We start from the raw sequence: 14026 nt of genomic DNA on the forward strand, positions 1-14026 counted from the left end.
TCAGCAAAACTGAAAGGTGTCAAATTCTCAACAAAGTTTGAAGCAAAGTAATTTTTTCCTCACATCCTGTGTGACAAGACTTTGTCACAAAAAGCAACCGAAAACCGCAAAATTCAAGCCCTTCTTACAAATGCAACAAGAATTTACAAAATCCTCATAATAAAAGCGGCAGGATTAAACATGCTAACAACAAAATAACATCTGTGGCTTACATCACCATCCATTAAAAACCAGAATGATACTATATGTACTCGGGCAGACATGGGGCTAATTATCCATGGGCTGCTTACCTGCTATTCATCAAATAACAGGCAAGCAGCAGGGTTAGATGAGTCTATGTATAGCAATATCTACCCATCATTTTTGTACGTACAAAAGCCTGCCTCTTATTAAAAAAGTAACTAAAGCCAAATATACTTACTGCTGTCATATATTGCATCTGATATAACGGGATCAAGTTTTCGTGTGAAACTGCCATTACTGTCAGGAAGAAAGGCTGTAAACATGAGACGCACGACACTGAGATCCATTTCTTTAGTCTGCTGTATCGCTGCCTGGCGGATAATTTCTCTCTCTCGTTCTGGAACCGACAAGTAGACAGATGAAGTAACACAAGGGGTAGGGGACCCATAACAAAACAGATGGAACAAACACTACTATCAAAAGGCACCAACAGCGAGGAAATGTGTTCTTTTACACTTAGTACCCATCGGGTTCTCTGTTTTTAAGCAGAGAGGAGCAGCTATTCAATTATATTGCACTCATAATGCAGTTTGTGCATCAGATCTTACTTAAGGCATATAATTAAAAGACAGAAAATTACTATTTGCTGCTCTCAATTTATAATGGTTGCAAAAAGGACAAAGGCCACTGGAATTCCCGGTGTTAAGAGTGATAAAAAGAAGGATGGCTCCTTTACACAGTACCTGAAAGCAACACAGACCACAGGTTTTACAAGGACACGGGTGCAATGAAGCTGAAGGAAAGAGTATTCTGAAAGGAGGTCCCTAAGTTAATTAAGGATATCATGTCTTGCTGCAATAATGCAAAATTACTCTATGGTTTATTAAACAGCTTAAGAGCAATGGAATATAGGTGCAGAGGTGGCTACAGGCAGCTATGGAAGGAAGTTGCTCCCTTCTCATGTGTCTGTTGACAGCAAAGACTCTTTGTTTCAGACTCCCTAAAACACATCAACAGCACAACAGATCTTAATGCACATAGCCATAGGCTGTTTTCCTACCCAAGAACCTGTGTTTTCAGAAGCTCAATCTGTTTTTAGTAAAAGACCAATTAAAACCAGGCCATCATTTCTACATACCAGTTAGCTGTCTGTCTCCACATCCTTCTGCCTGCAGGTAGCCGAGTTCAGGATGCACCAGGAGTCCCGGGTTGTACCCCTTCTTGCAAGCATCTATCATGCGTGTTTCCAGAGTTTCAAACACTTTCTTCTTCGTGACATGAAGTATTCCAAGATTTGCAAACCTGCCAAATTTTGATTGAGGAAGGTATTTTCTTAATACTTTATGCCAAACCTGCAGCAGGCAGTCTTTCTGTTACCAGGGACAGCTACACAACTGAAGTCAAAAGAAGGACTCTGCAGGCTTACTCAGGCACTATTAGTTCTTGAGGGTAAATTCGCCACCAAGCAAAACTGAGCCAAGCTTACAACACGTGTAAAATGAGCACCATCATATGGCAGTGATCTTATGGGTGCACAGGACTTTTCTATGGCATAAGTGGTAATTTGTCAGGTTTAAGACTTACACTGTGAAGGCAACTTACAAAACATTGGAAAATCTGGTTGTTACACTTTGTTTGCTCTGTCTTGGCAATGACATTAATATGTCATTCTGTATGTCTGTTAAGCAGAGAAACTGCTCAGAACAAGCTCCATCTGTTTAAAATGGTTTGGAGAGCAAGCTAAGAAGCTTACAACAGTGCAATATTTTCCAAAGAAAATATTTTAAACAAGGCTCTGGTCATTCATCAAGACACTTCAGGTATCTCTTTGAATAAAAATTTCCATAATGCAAGATCTGCTTTTGTAAAAATCTCTTGGCACATTTAAAAATCAATTAGATCTGGAAGTATGAAAACAAGACAATAACTCAATTTTCATGCAGGTCAAGTGAGGACAGGAAAGCTGTTTCTAAACATCTGACATCTGATGAAAAACAAGACAGGTTAGTAAATGAGCCAAACTTTTCAAGATGAAAAGGAGCATTTAAAATAAAGCTATTTAAATTGTTGTTCTCGGTAAAGTCAGTGCACTGGGCTTGGACATCAAAAGTTACAGTTTAAAAGAATATCTCTCTCCCAACCTTCTCAGCTTTTTAAACTTCATCTTCTTCACCAACAAAGACATTCTTGAGATCACAGAACTAAAACTCACAGCCAGCATGAAACCTGATCTAAGCCTGAAAACATAGTTGGGAGCCTCAGCTTCATTTACCGATATAAACAATTATTCTTTTAAATTAAAAAAGAACAGACCAACTACAATTTCACAACAATCTTACTGCTTTAAACTTTAAAAGTTTGACTCATTTAGTATTTTCATGTTTATACATGTCTTGCATTAATTTCAAATTTAGTAATCCTATTTTCTAATGATTTTCTCTTAATTATTTTCCTAGTGGCAGATTTCAACAAAAATAAAATATTGATCAAAGTAGTAATAAAACCTTTTCTTCGGTAACTTTAGTCCCTTCTCTGATCAAAACTACTTACATTTTAAAGAATGGACTTACAATACAAATTTGGACTGGACACCAAGAGATTAAAATTCTACAAATTCTAAGTGAATATTATTTACTAAAACCTATTTAGCTTGCTGAGGACAAATTGTACAAAGGTAAACAGCAACATCATTGATTTTTCTGTTTAAGATACAAACAAAACACAGATCAGAGCATGAAGACTGGTGCTCCATGTAGCCGCCTCTTAGTAGTATTTCCGCATTGCTTCTTACAGTGTTGGTGCTCAGGTTTACAAAGGAGTTGACAGACTTACCCTACAACCATATCTTTAGGTCCTGCATTAACTGTGCACACTCCATCTTCACAAAATTTACCCACCAAGCTGTGAGCATGTAAGTGGACGTATTTCCCATTAGTTACTAACTGGACAATTACTTTTGCAGGTCCAACATAATTGCAGATCTGTAAACAAATATAAAAAATGTGGGATAGTTTGCTTACTTTTTTTTTTCTTAAATGGAACAAGTAATTCCAGTTGAGTATTTTCTGTCAGCTAAGTACAATCAAACTTACAAAGGAGAAATGTGTATGCATTTCCTCATGAAGTACAAATGGCAGACTAACTGTGCCAGATCATCACAAAGAAGAGTCAACACTTATTTTTGGAATTAAACTTGATATAAAAATGGCAGAAGTAGTGACCAAAAACGCTAAAGGAAAACATCTTCTGTTTCCTAAATCACGAATCTCAGTCTTACATTCTGACCATTTACTCCACATTGCTCTACTTGAATTTCAATCAGAACATTGAATTCACAATAAACACTGCCACCTGTTAAAATGCATACATAAAATGCATGTATTTAACTAAAAATCCTGCATTGTTTTGCCCAATTTGAAAATACTTTAAAAATTTATTTTTAAACATTATGATTGGTTTAAAACATTTTGGCCTCATTACAATGACTCTTCAGGTAGAGATTTTAAAGTGAATGAATTCTACATTAATAGGTGTTTTGTCCATTCAATCTGCTACATCAACACATACTACCTAGTCCAGTAAATATCTTCCTTAAATGTACATGAGGATATATGCTAAATTCCCATCTAGAATTTTGCTGGACTAAAACTATGACAAACTGTGTGCTTTCATAAAGCCAACTCTAAAAGACCACAAAATTTTTTTTCCCCTCTGACATAATTTCTAATCACCACACATTTTTTAATAGCTTTGGAAACTGTGATGACAAACAATGCCTCAAAAACACACCTGAAGTTACTAATAACATACCATATTGGTAAGTTATTTGCTTTACATATATTATTTAGAACTTTATTTTCTTTCCTCACAAGTAATACTCCAAGTCAGTTATGGGTTATGCACCACTTTCAAATTATGCTGAACACAAAATTACCCCACTTTTTAAAAAGCAAACATTACCTTCCCTTCTAATTCACTTAATTAACCCTTTTATCAATGTTGAGCTTTTTCCCCTCCTCTGATTTTTCTTCTAATTTGCCTTGGGCAAAGTTCTTTGTATTACAGCAGCTTATAGATCTAATCAACCAAGGTATTAAAGGATCACGATAAACATTAAAGCGATGAATCAGTGATGAACTGAATATTTAAGGTTATATTGTTGATAAAATGCTGATAACGAGGGATTGCCTCAATTTCACCACATTACTGAGTCCTGCTAGATTCCTTCACTCCAGCTAACCCCACTCTTGAATGCATTCCATCACAGCTGAAACACTTTGCATATGCACAATGCATGCCCTCCCTGCCTTTCTATTCACTGCTGAGAGCAAAAAAAATCCCAACTATGAAAAAGTTGTTCCAGGAGGAGCAGGTGTGCAAAAGCTCTCTCATCACTCACTGCCTGCTAGCTAACTGTATAATACTGTACTAATGTGCATTTCACAAGTGTTAGTTTATAAAATACAAGACGTGGGGTACTCATGCTTCCCTCCTGTTTCCAAATTGTAATCTCTGTTGGACTGAAACAATACAGAGATGCAGAATAGTCACTACTACACTATTTCTGTAATTCTAGGAGTGAGAAAATTCCTACATACCTTTCACAAAGTCATCTGAAAATAAAAAGGATTACATTTGGTGATACATGTCACCACCACTACTACAATTAACTTTTCAAAAAGGTGACTTCAAAAAAAATATTTTCGTTTTATGCCTCACTGTAAACAAGCCTTTCCCTGATATAAAGCTCCTTTATAAAGCACATCTTCAGCACTACATTCATTATGAGTAACATGGATGTTCTAGTATCACATCAGAAAAGTTCAAGTCAATCCTTCAGCTGTAGAAACCACAGTGAAACCGGAGGTAGGACTGCTGCACGTCAAGGACTTTCCAGCCTCTGAAAGCAGAACACAGAACTGCAGTGGTAACCAGATTGCAATCTCCCCCCGTTACTCAGCTCAGCATGATCTTTGTAGTCTCTCTCTCAGGGGGAAAACAAAAGGGTTCTTAAAACATAATACCTTATGTAGGTCATTAGGCAAGAAAGGACTATTTTTGTCATCCAGTCTGATGTCCTATGCTGCAAAGGCTACAGAATGTCCCTGAACTGTCTCCTGCCTACATTTCTTATACACAGACTTTCCTACTTGATTTTGAGACATCCAGGGTATCTTGGTGCTCAGCAAAATAGTCTGAGTGGTTAAATATCCTTATGTACCATAAACTAAGTCTGAAATAATTTTCCCATGTCCTGGAATATCGCCACAATTTCAGAATAATTTGAAATTTATTCTGGCATTAAGGTATACAAGTAACTATCACCTTTTACTTATGAACTTAAAAAACACTGTCAAAGGCATTAAAAGGTAGAAGGTATGTTACAATGCTGAATATCTATAGAAACATAGAGATTATGGTGTTGACAAAAAAACATATACCCAGCATGGGAGGGAGATAGCATGTGAGAGCTGTATGGCTCAAAATCAGAGTTGTGACCAAAAAAAAGTCACCTCCTAATCTTCAAATTAAAGATGAAGCAAAAAAAGAAAATAAGGAGTTCCTGGGAAGAGTATAGCTGTAATACTTGATTATATCCTGTATATATTATATCCTGTGCAGCACTCAATTGATCTGATAAAGTTAAAATGCTGCAGGCTCACACTTATCTGCTGTTTCTGTGTGAGAGATTTGTCTGAAAGATGAAAAGGACCCTGTGAACTCGAAGCTAAGTCAATTTCAAACCAAGAGTCGAAAGTTTTTTCAGTTATTTCCCATCCTCCTGCAATCCAGACCCCAGTCAATATTTATAGTTTCTGAAATTTTGCAAAAACTTTACAAGAACGTTTTCCTACTTCAAAGATGTTTCTTCCAGTTACTCTTACAAGCAAGAAGTGAAACCAATCGGTCAACAACAGAAAGCAAATGATGGAAAAGACCATGTGAAACCTACAAAGCCAGCAACTACAAAAACACCTATTTCTCTTTCTAATCACTCTGTTACAGCAACTCCACTATTTTCAGTCTATTTTCACACCTAAAACTGGACCAAGCACTTCAGTGTAAACCATGAGTATGTCCACACTAATAACAGTATGCAAGATCAAACCACACATGGTAAACATGTGAGGCCACTGGAAATCTTCTCTACAAGTTTTCTCATGTTTTTTTCAAGGACATAAAACCCAAGCAAATTATAAATAAAAAATGTATTTAATTAAGTAAGCTAGTGATAATATTTGACTTTCCAGTTTTATTCTGTCTTATACTACTGGTTTTTTCCCCTGGACAGAAAGCTAATGACAAACAAGGAATTCAGAAGCTTTGATTTCAACTGTTCTAGACAGTAAAATTTTCCAGCATTGTGTTACTTACATTAAGTGGATGAAAGTGAAATTTAAATGAAGAATTTTAGGTAGCCTTCTACTGCAATCGTGAAACATAACTTCATTATAACATATTCATTATCTACAACTTCTCTGCTCTCTATAATAACATGCAAAGTTGTATAGAATTCTCTGAATATGCAAGATGTTTTCTACATATTAGGATTACTAGCAAAGAAAGGACTAAACAAAGGAATATAATTCCATAAACCATAAATGAATCCCCTTTTTATATTATAGAAAAATACTGCTGTTATCTAGACTCCATTTGTCAGGACTGTTCCATTAAAACAAGAGATTTTACATCAATTCCACCTTGCTGTCCAGTGTACATTTGATTTAAGTGTAAAGACTGGCATTGCAGAACTGCTACACTAAAAAACACCATTTACGAATATACTACACAGGAAGTGGTAACATACATAATTAACTACCAAAACATCTTGCATAGAGACATAGCAAAGTCTTCAAAACTCTAGTCTTTATATGAAAGATGCATTTTGATGTGTTCCAGCTTAACTACAAGTTAGTGATGGTGCAGGGAGAAAAAAACAATGGTGAAGTCGGACAGCCCACATTACACAAGAGGTCACATGACATAAATGTATTTTCTTTGGGCCTTTAATCCGTAATCCTACGAAAGCAGAGCAAGGAGGGTGCAATGCTTTTTAGTGCAATGAAGATGTCTATTTTCAGGACAATCTATGGTAGCTACTGGTAAATTGTATCAGTTTTCTGTGCAGCGTTGGCCAAACAGAAAGCAGATCCGAATGTGAGTTGCACTGACCACATCATGGCCAAGGTTTAAAGATCTGTCACAAAGCCTCATTTTTTACAGCACAGCCAAAGCTCATGCTACTGTCCTTTCACTGCACTGAGATCAACTAATAAGGGAGGTTTTATTGTGAAAACATTGGCACAGGAGTAAAAAAAACAACCAAAAACCTCAAAAAAATCAAATCAAAACAAAAAAACCCAACACAACAAAAAATAGCAATCTTCAGCTACGCTCTCCTCAGTTATGACAAGGTGAGCACACTGACAAAACACAGAAGAGACTTACAGGAAAAGGTGTGAAACACTTCTCTCTTTACTGGCACCACTTGAATCAAGAACAGGCACTAACAAGCAATGGCCTTGAGGAATTTACTTGTTGTGTTCCCTTGCCAGCCTCTCCCAGCAGGTGTTGCCATATGGGGATTTGTACTAGCAAAAAACCCAGATGCACACAGTAGGACGGGAGGGAGGGGAAGGGACATGTGTGTGTGGGGGGGAGCTTTAGATGAAATGAAAATCTGATGATCAATGAAAATAGGAGGTTTGATGGAAAGCCAAAGAACATTGTGCTTTTTAGTTTCCTGTATAACTCCTCATTGCATATCTCCTTGTCATGCTATTGTGTGACCTATCACACTTTTATAAAGTATCCCTTGCATTATTATCAATACACAATTGGATTGGAATCCAAGGATCGGGCTCAAATAAAGTAAATTATTTTATATCTGAACATACCAGTGAAATTTCATTCATTGGTTCATCATTACTGTCAAAATAGGAAAGAGGAAAGCAAGTAGATAATTTGCCTGGGCTAGTAATTTTTTATAGGAGTTTTGCAAGGCTATATGAAATCAGCTTTCCCAGCTTCTCAATTTGCAAGACTAACTGCCTAGGCTACCTCAGCCAATGCTGATTATTTTCCATTGAGTCATGCTTATACTGATTCTTATGGAGATGCAACTGTTCCAAACTCCAGCCTTTTCCAAGAACTGCAAATGAACTACACACATACTGAGGAGAGGCACGCACCAAGGCAGAGGTTGATTGTGTGCCACTCTTCCCTCCCCTTCTTTCCTCATAAAGGAGTAAGAGATACCACCAGAATTAAAATACATTAAGAAGTAACACCAGAACTAGAATACATTAACTGTGCTCCTCATGAGACAATCTGTAGTGCAATAGTTCAAAGACATAATGTAATAAGACCAAGACTTCCATTTAAGTTAAAAAATACTGAAAAGATGCAGTGTACTTTTTCCCAACTTCCACAGAAAAGGAACTTGCTGCAAGAACCAGAGGCAAAGACAGCTGTCCAATCCCAGAATGACTAATCACTAATATTCATATTATGCCTCCACAGAACATTTCTTTGATTAAGATATTTGAATTTTTTCATTTGATTAACATATTTGAATTTTTTCCAGGGAGAAAAAAAAAATCCACCAAAAGAGTTCAGCCAACACCTGAACATAACATTGTAACTATTAAAATGAGAGGTTTTAAGTTGACTGTAAAGGAATTAAGTTCTTAAGAACAGAGTATCCTAGAGGTATTGAATATCAGTAACATAAACAGAAAAAATAGGAAAACTTGGTAAACAGCATCCCAGAGTGAAACAGAATAACTAAGCAGCCTCATGCTTTGCAATAGAAGTGGAGCAACTGAACAGCTCAGGCCTTGCTTCATGCTAAAACTGCACCTTAGGGAAGAGCTCCACCAGTCCGCATGAGGGCAGCGAGGTGGTTGGTGCAGGAAAGCTTACTGCCCAACTGTTGGCAGATAAAAATGGTGCCAAAACAACCCCACAAATCTGAAGAAATCTTTATTTTCAAAATCAATCACATTTTGAAAGTTGGGACTGAAATGTAGTCACTCTTGAGTAATTTCATACAAATTTATGTTGCTATGCAGTAACTCTACACATACATATGACACTGGTATTCAGTTCAGAAAATTAATGATTTATGTACTTACTTTGACCTGAGGGTAAGATTTTTTGTTCTTTTCACTAGAAGCACCAGGAAGTCCACCGTGTGAAGGTCCTTCGCACACGTATCGAAAACGAAACCCCCTCTGTGGAAAGAAAGGAAAAGAAACTTGAAAGCTGTTCAGAAACAAAACAAAAAAAAATAGCACATGCACACGTGAACATGCACACACACAAATAAGACTTGCCCAAATGGAAAAGTTACAACTGTTCATCCCTGAAATGCTGAGTGCTGGTTAAAAAAGCACAACTGAACTGTAGCTCTGGAGAAACTGTTCTATTCTCACTCTTACACACAGCAGCAACCTGAATTTTTTCTTTCAATTAAGATATTTTAAAGTAAAGATCTATTAATACTCTCAAAACAGGATAAAAACTAACATGTACAGAATGCAAGAGCAGATACTCTCTCCCATGATTGCTGCTAGACAGACGAAATTGAAGCCAATAATAAGGAAGTCCAAAGCATCATAAAGGAAAGAAGAGGAATGAAACAGAAGAAATGCTTCTTCCTTCTGGGAAAAGTGTATGAAAGCTGTATCTCCCAGTGAAGTCCAGAAAGAGAACAAAAGCTTCAGGGGACTTTGGCTGGGTTTTCATCTCAGTTACATAAATAGACATCTGAATATACTTTAGAGAACTGTAGGATGTTGGCAACCAGTCCAGAGCACAGCTCTCCACTGATTCTGTTTTTATTTATAGGAAATAACATCCTGTTTACTTAACACAGTAATCTATAAGGCAGAAGAGATACAAATCTTTAGCAAGTGTATTTGGTAACTCTAACTCCACTTAACAATATATTTAATGCGGTCCCCAATTTTGCATTCAGATCTACTCTCCAGTCCTGCAATCTCTGGCAAAATCCCCATCATATTAGTGCTCCCAGTGTCTGTTCAAGTAGCACCAGTTAGTGTGGTACCCTTTGTCAATAGTCATTCAGCTTCTCTCTAATAGAAGACAACTCTGAATTCAAAGTCTATATTAGCTGAAAGCAAACAACACGATTTAAAACTACTCTGTAAACATTAGCTTCCAATACCTTTCTCACTAAAGTATTTTCAGGTTAAGAACTTGTTTCCCAGGCAAATCTAAAGATCTGACTTTTTTTCAGATATTGCCTTCCCAAGGTGAACTGAGGGACCAAGAGTATATGCAAGTGAAGTGCCCAGCTATGATGAGCTTGAGCTCAAGTTGTCCAAAAGGCAAAGCATCCTCTGTAGTCAGGACACAGGAGATGACCCAGTCTCTCTTCACCTTGATGCCTTCAAACCGGCAGATCCAGCAGTCACCTGTGTAGCTTTCTTCAGTCTATTTTCTTTGCTATCCTAGCTATATTTTCACACACACAGTCTTACTCCCCTCATCTGTCTGTTCCAACAGTGATTGTAAGCTCATCACTCTGCTGATGAATCACCCTCATCACCATGTTAAAAACCATTGCCCAGCTTGCCACATAGGTATTCCACAAGAGGAGCCACTTACTGAGAAGTCACACATGGAAACAATGGTTTCTCCTTACGTACGGGTATCCTGTCAGGCCCACCACGCAAAGACATGGCCTGATTTGGAATGAACTAAAACAAGGAAGAGGCAGCATATTCCAAGAGTTCACAGTACACTGCTGTTTCACTTATGACTATGATGAAGAGTCCCTAACTATGGATGTGTGCTCAAGCACAAAAATGTCTTTGCTGTGTGATTGAAACCATATTCACCACTGCATCCTGCCAGGAAGACTGGATTGTGTCATGCTTCTGCAGAAGACCATGAGGAGGGTGGGACAGCTTTTAGCCACCCTCTTCTCCTGTTTACTGAACAGCTCTGTAAGGTAGGGTTTTCTGTAACTCATTGGGACAGACAGGAAAGGCGCCTCCATACTGTAACAGCTTCAGGAAGAATCCTTGTAATTGCTGGTGCCACCAGCTAAAGGGGAACAATACCCAGGCAATACTTCAGGGCAATCTTTACCCAGCAATCACTCTGTACATCAGTTGCACGAAAACTAACCAGTGAATTGGAATAACTTTTCTGCCGTCAGAGGAACATAAGTCAGTGTTTGCTACATAGTCAGACAAAAAGTTACATTCAAGCACTTATCTTCCTTTTTTTTATGGATTATTCAAAACAGACAACCACAACAAAAGGAATCTCAAACAACTGAATTTCTTTAACATGACAAAGCACAAGTCAAAAGTTCCTGTAATTTGGGAACAGAGTGAAGTGTTTTTCTTTTTTCCTTCTTGTGTTTCAAGAAACATGAAACAAATCCCAAAAATTTTCCGTGTTTGGTCTGCTAGTTTATATTTCCAAATACTGGGGTCCTGCAAGAGTCACTTCTAAGATGAAAAGTCTATACTTAGCAAGACACACTTTTAAAATCCTCAGGGTTTTTTTGTATTACGACACTTCCACAGAGACACAAAGATGAAAACAGAACAAAACATGCAACAATTTAACTACAAGAGTTAAAAATGCTCATGTTCAAGTGTCACATTTGTTCTGAGAGTTCAGCCTTTTCTGTACTCTTTCTTTCTAGTCTTAAATTTATTCAAAGCTGAATGTAGTAATTCATTTTCAAAATGTAGTCTTGTTCTTACCTGTTTTGGCTGTTCTATGATTTGAAGATATGGTCCATCTGCTAACATAAAAGAAAGAAAAGTATTAATAGAAATTATATTTTTATTACTATGACATATAAGTTGCAGGGGTACAATTATGTCCTTGAATGTCTTGAGATAAAATTTTTGAAAGCACCTAAGTCTCTTCAGAACTTAAATTTCAATAAATAATTTAATCACTTGGCAGTCTGTCATTTCCAGCGTTCCTTGAGACCAGTGGAGTAAGAAGAGTTAATTTTAGCTCAGAGGGCCTAAATGGGCAACTGATCACTCAGTTAAAATTTGCAAGGGTGAATAAGAACAGGATCCTCCCCTTGCCACTGACAAGCAGTCTGGCCTTCTTGAGCTAAGGTGAACTTTTGTATTTAAACCCCTTGGGCTCTAAAGACTATACTCACAAGCTTTTGGCCTTAGGGCTTCCTACTGAATAGGTGCTTTCGAAAGTCTGGAGACAGCCAATGGGAAGCTCTGAGGTATGGGAATACAAGAGGAATTCAAGCTGCCTCAACATGCCCTAACAGTCAGACCTGCTTTAAATAAAATCCTGGAATTGAGAAGACTAAACAATTTACATTCTTTTAATAATTTCAGATACACTTCTAAATATACTGTTCTGCTGTGCCTCTAAAAACACTGAATACACTCAATTTGATTAGAGATGGAGACTCTCCATTGAGATCCATCTTGATCATGGTGCCAATACACAGGATTATGTTCTACTAAAATTCTTCTTCCATCTTTTAAAGACAGTTTCCTTAAACAACTTTCAGTCTCGTACAGTGGCTAACTTTATCCTATAAACCTCATTTAAAATTCACCAGTTTAAATAGTCTTGAGCAGACCCTAAATCCAATGAGAACTCAGTGTCACCAGAGTTAAGAATTCATCACCTGATCAAAGCTTAGCTCCAGTTCTGACCATTTAGATTATTTACATCAAGAAGGAAAGCTCTCTAGGTGGATGGCTGTGAAATACCTCTTCAAATGCAAGCCACTCGAGTCTGAAAACAACAGTTCCAAGAGGTATGATTTCTTCCCTGCCTCTCGCTAAGCAGACAAGAAGATTTGCATTTCAATGCTAAAAAATCAGTTGTTTTCAAAGTAGATCCCAAACAACAGCTTCACTGTGAATACCTACATAATATTTTGCCAGCCATATTCCTGTCGGAATTATGTATCACCACTTCTACTCTATTAAAGGTATTAATGCTGAGGAATCAAGCAAGCTCACTGGGACACACAAATCCTCCAAAGCAGACAAGGCACAGCGATGTGGCAGAGCCGGCAAGCACACAAAGCATTCCATGCCCTGCCACGTCCAGGTGTGATCTGCCTCTGAACAACTGCACCACCTGCAAGTACCACACCAACTACATAGAAGTTGGCTTCAGCACAGAACTACATACTCACATCAACTTTTATTTGCCAATAAGCCCAATGTTTAGCAATAATTAAAAACAGCAAGGGATTCATTAACGTATGGTTTGTAGTATGACTTCATGCATCCTTCTCAGCTCCTCAGTACAACTTCATTATAATAAAATAAACCTTCGTGTCTTTGGTCAGCACAGGTCTTAACTGAACAAGCTTCTCTCAACATGGAAGTTGTGATAAATACACCAGTGGATGAAATCAGTGTTCTATTGCTGCAGTTAGCTGACTCAGCCACTGAATTATCTTCACGCCAAAGTTATATTGCAAATGTCAGTCACAACAATTTCACATACAAAAATAATTTATTTCTTAAGGCCAACATTTGTCCTTTCATGTGTAAAAGTAAACTTGAAGTCATGCAAAAAATTGCCTCAAGACCATATACACACAACCTTACATTAGGAAGCACGAAAAACAGTTTGGACTTCAACTTTAAAAGATGCAGAGTAATATTTAGCTTTGGCCTTATGTTTCAATTTTTGTCTGTAACAGAGTCAAGATGAACTGAGTTGGGCTTAAGCAATATATCAGCACTTAAATTTAAGACCTCTGTTCATAGACCTCTAACCCTCCTCACGCTTTAGGCATCTGAAATTTTATACTTTAACAATCCAGAAGCCTTGTATTTTCTGGGCACTG

At 37.4% G+C, this 14026-nt stretch overlaps 1 protein-coding gene across 4 annotated transcripts in view; it reads right to left on the reverse strand.

The window, feature by feature from the left end:
* The window catches only part of NFKB1 (nuclear factor kappa B subunit 1), a 56469-nt gene that overhangs the window by 24245 nt on the left and 18198 nt on the right, over positions 1 to 14026 (reverse strand). For 3 of the 4 annotated variants that reach the window (XM_027677132.1, XM_027677130.1, XM_027677133.1), the window contains exons 4-8: positions 11934 to 11974; positions 9321 to 9419; positions 3016 to 3164; positions 1322 to 1485; positions 422 to 580 (exon numbers count right to left, since the gene is read on the reverse strand). In XM_027677132.1, the coding sequence (XP_027532933.1) occupies positions 422 to 580; positions 1322 to 1485; positions 3016 to 3164; positions 9321 to 9419; positions 11934 to 11974 (612 nt within the window). The remainder of the gene's footprint in view (positions 1 to 421; positions 581 to 1321; positions 1486 to 3015; positions 3165 to 9320; positions 9420 to 11933; positions 11975 to 14026) is intronic. The other variant, XM_027677131.1, reaches the window with a different exon arrangement.

This window comes from Neopelma chrysocephalum, unplaced genomic scaffold (assembly GCF_003984885.1).
Source record: "Neopelma chrysocephalum unplaced genomic scaffold, ASM398488v2 Primary Assembly neopelma1_42b, whole genome shotgun sequence".
In the NCBI taxonomy this organism is placed as follows: domain Eukaryota; kingdom Metazoa; phylum Chordata; class Aves; order Passeriformes; family Pipridae; genus Neopelma; species Neopelma chrysocephalum.